Source organism: Galeopterus variegatus, unplaced genomic scaffold, assembly GCF_000696425.1.
Source record: "Galeopterus variegatus unplaced genomic scaffold, G_variegatus-3.0.2 Scaffold3774, whole genome shotgun sequence".
NCBI classification, from domain to species: Eukaryota; Metazoa; Chordata; class Mammalia; order Dermoptera; family Cynocephalidae; genus Galeopterus; species Galeopterus variegatus.
Genome location: NW_007729885.1, coordinates 86,867 through 90,821, shown reverse-complemented (window position 1 = coordinate 90,821; position 3,955 = coordinate 86,867). Strand labels below are relative to the sequence as shown.

Below are 3,955 nucleotides of genomic sequence, written 5' to 3'. Positions count from 1 at the left end.
CAACATTTGTTATGTGCTCATTAGGTATCAAGAGCTTTATATACCTCATTTCTCTTAATCCTCATAACAATTCTGTGAGATGGTTCCATTATATTCCCTCTCTAAAGATGAGAAATAGGATTAGAGAAGTGGAGTAACATGCTTGAGGTAACAGAATGTGGCAAAGTCAGGATTTGAACTAAGGACCATAGGACTCCAAAGTGCGTGCTCATTCAACAATATCACATCAGTTGGTTTAACTTATTTTTGTATCTTAGGCTGAGATCCAGTGATTAAATCTCCGTGGTTATTGCTGGATAGTGCTTGCCTCAGTGGCCCCATACTCTGATCACAAAATTATAGACTGTTGGAACCAGAAGGAAGTTTAGACTTCACCTATCAAAGAATGGCAACCCTGATGGATTATCAGGGGCTGTCCTGTAGCACTGTTGGGAAGGATTCTGAAGCTGCATTTGAACTCAGGTAAGAATGCCACAGTTAATTAATAACGTTTACCAAGAGCAGCAAGGGGAAAGTATCTGGCCACATCTGCCAAGTATTTGCCATTTTATAGATGAGAAGGCTGAGACCCAGAGAAGGAAAGTGGCCACAGAGAGATTAGGACTAAGGCTGAGACTTGAATCCAAGTGTCCCACCACCTAGTACAGTGCTCTTCTCTGTGCACCCCTGTGGACAAAATAACCCCAGGGGAAGGGCATGAGGGCATGCTGGGCCTACTCTGTCCCTCCTGCTTCTGCTCTTGCCTGCTCCCTCCACGCTAGGCACTCACCGGGCAGGGCAATTCACAGGTGTCTCCCATCCAGCCAGGGGTGCAGGAGCAGGAGCCGTCCACGGGGCTGCAGGCCGCCCCATTGGCACAGGTGCAGCTCTCGTTGCAGTTCAGGCCCCACGTCCCACTGGGACATGGCAGGGTGCAGTCCAGGCCCTGCCACCCTGAGGGGAGGGAAAGGGGCTGTCACTTCTCCATCCAGGCTCAGTGAGCTTTCTGCCGATACCCCCCTACTCTGCACACAGCATCCCACCCACACTACGGCTTCCCTGCTGGCTGGATTAGAACACTCATTCCACTTATTTTGAGTTAGCTCAGAAGTACAGCAGGGCTGTTAGGGGAGCTGGGGCTAGAACCCAAGTCTTTTGCCTCCAGGTTCTCACTGCTTTTGCTGTAAGTGTATGATCTCACCTGGGACAGGGAACAGCTCAAGTGGGGAACACTTTCTCTGCCCAGGGTGGAGTCAGGCAGCTTATCCCAGGGCCCCTTGTTTTCAGGACAGGCTGATTCTCCATTGTGTGGCTGGGTGTGGACTCTTTGCCCTCAGATCTATTTCTCCTCTTCCCCTGCTCTGTTCTGTGTCACAGGGGGCTGAGCCCTGCAGGCTGCATATCCCTGGCTCTCCCTCAGCTGGCTTCCAATTTGGGCTTGCCCATGGGAGACCTTGCCCACAGACTAGAGCGTGGGAGCAGGAGAGAAGTTAGGTGTTGGGCCTCTGGTGGTGGCTGCATCTCCGTTCTCTAGCACTACTGCAGCCCCTGTCCATGTCCCAGCTCCCACCCGGTAGTCCTCAATCCCAGGCTCTGGGAATTCTACCTTCTCCTTTTGTCCCTCTGACCCTAGGAGTAGCAGTAGCTTCTCCTACCCACAGGTGTTAATGTCTGGGTTGCTCGCCTCCCCTGTGTGCTCTTAAGCTCTTCCAACACCGTTGTTACTGTCCCCTTATTACATTCCTGCTATTGAAGTTCCTGCCTTGGGTTTTCTTGACTGGAACCTGATTAATATAGGCTCCCTGAACCTGCATGTGGGTGGGTGGGGCAGGAGCAACCCCACCTGGCAGTCCACCTGGCAGTGTGCACATAAGCGAGGGGGTGGGTTTGGGAGAGAGGGCACATTACCTTCCTTGCAGGTGCAGGAGCCATCTACTGGGGAGCAGATGCCACCGTTGTTACAGCCACAGACAGACGAGCAGTTGGGGCCATAGGTCCCTGCTGCACAGGGAACTGCACAGACCTCTCCCTGGAAAGAGAGGGTGTGAATTTTGGATCAGAGGTTGCCCCGCACTGGGTGGCTGTGATAGGCAAGGTAATGGTCCCCACACAAAGATGTCCATGTCCTGATCCCCAGAACCTGGGAATACGTTACCTTACATGGCAAAAGAGACTGCCAATGTGATAAAGGACGTTGAGATGGGGAGAATGTCTGTGATTATCCAAAAGTAGAAGATAGGTCAGAGACACAACACCATGAGAGGTCCTCCACCTGCCTGCATTGACTCTGAAGATGGAGGAAGAGGGCTATGAACCAAGGAACACAGCAGCCTCTAGAAGCTGGGGTCAACCAGCAAGAAAATGGAGACCTCAGTCCTACAACCACAGGAACTGAATTCTGCCAACAACCCAAATAAGCAGGAAACAGATTCTCCCCTAAAGCCTCCAGAAAGGAACACCTGCTGAAACCTTGATTTCATTCTAATGAAACTTATACCAGACTTCTGACTTACAATTGTAAGATAATAAATTTGTGTTGTTTTAAGCCACTAAATTTGTGGTAATTTGTTACAGCAGCAATAGAAAGCTACCATAGTAATCCTTACCAGTTGGGGGAAGGGTCTGGCCTCCAGACCACAACTCTAGGGCAGGCAAAGCCTGTATTAGGTCACTGCAGCACAGACTTTAAACCTTTGCCTCCCAATCTTATTTGATTCTCACCAACAGCTCCACGACATAAATAATAATAACCTATCCCCATTTGCCTGAACCTCAGAGAAGTTAAATGTAAATAATAGTAACAGCTAATGCTTGTTGAGTGCTTTCTCAATGTCATGCACCATGCAGATGTCACCTCATTTAATTCTCACAACACTTAGGAGATAGAAACCAATGTCTCAGCGTTATTCTGACTTCATAGTAACAGCTAATGCTTGTTGAGTGCTTTCTCAATGTCATGCACCATGCAGATGTCACCTCACCTCATTTAATTCTCACAACACTTAGGAGATAGAAACCATTGTCTCAGCGTTATTCTGACTTCACAGATAAAACAATTGTATGGAGAAGTTAGGTAATTCTGCAAAGATCACAGAGCTAAAAATAGTTGACCTCTATTTGAACCCAGGCTGGCTGCTTAACCATTATGTTACTGGGTGTCATAAACTGGCTGCCCTGGAAAGCATTCTCTGAGATGGAGATTCATGAGCACTTGAGAATAACCCTTATGAGGGGTAAGCGAAGAGGACTGGGCAGAGGAGAAGTTGAACTGAGGTGCAGTTGTAACCACAGCCTCGCTGATCTGCTGGGAAGCTCTGGAACTGGGATGGCCCTCAGAGTGGTACAGGGGGAAGGGAGGGAGAGCCTTTATACCCCCATCAATCACTGGATGTCCACTGTCCCGGGGAAGGGGGCCTGATGCCCCAGGTGAGTTGGCCGTCTTTGACTGAGGACAGTTTGTACAGAGGGACTAGCTGGGAGCCACTGATATTCTGGCAGCTGGAGAGGAACAAGTGACTCAGTCCTGAAGAGTGACTCTGGGGGGCACACTGCAGTGTCCACTATACCAGTGAGTGGGTATGCACCTAGCTCCAGTGAGTTCAGAGTGAGGCACAAGTTCCGGGGCAGGGGGACAGCAATGGGGACTTCAGAGGCATGGAGGGGTGGGAGCATTCAGTTAATCAGAGAAGGTGAGAGGAGTGGTGTAGACAAGAGTGCAGAGGGGCATGACAGCTGGGAAGGTTCTAGGGGAAGGTCAGAGAGTTTGTGTAGGGATGGGTGAAAGAGGTATTTAAAAGGGGGATTGGGAGCCTCGAATGGCAGGTAGAGAGTTAGGGCTTTCTTCCCGAGTCTCCCAGGACATGCTTTCCCCACTCAAGAACCCACTATGGGACTGTCTGCTGTGGAGCTTGTGGTCACTGGTTGTTGAATTCCCCCTGTCGCCCCCTAGGGGATGTCTCCAGCCAGCTTCTCAGGT

General features: G+C 50.1%; 1 protein-coding gene across 1 annotated transcript in view; it reads right to left on the bottom strand.

Annotated features, from left to right (window-relative positions):
- The window catches only part of MEGF11 (multiple EGF-like-domains 11), an 84,493-nt gene that overhangs the window by 28,064 nt on the left and 52,474 nt on the right, over window positions 1-3,955 (bottom strand). The window contains exons 5-6 of the mRNA XM_008585952.1: window positions 1,888-2,008; window positions 770-933 (exon numbers count right to left, since the gene is read on the bottom strand). Coding sequence (XP_008584174.1) covers window positions 770-933; window positions 1,888-2,008 — 285 coding nt within the window. The remainder of the gene's footprint in view (window positions 1-769; window positions 934-1,887; window positions 2,009-3,955) is intronic.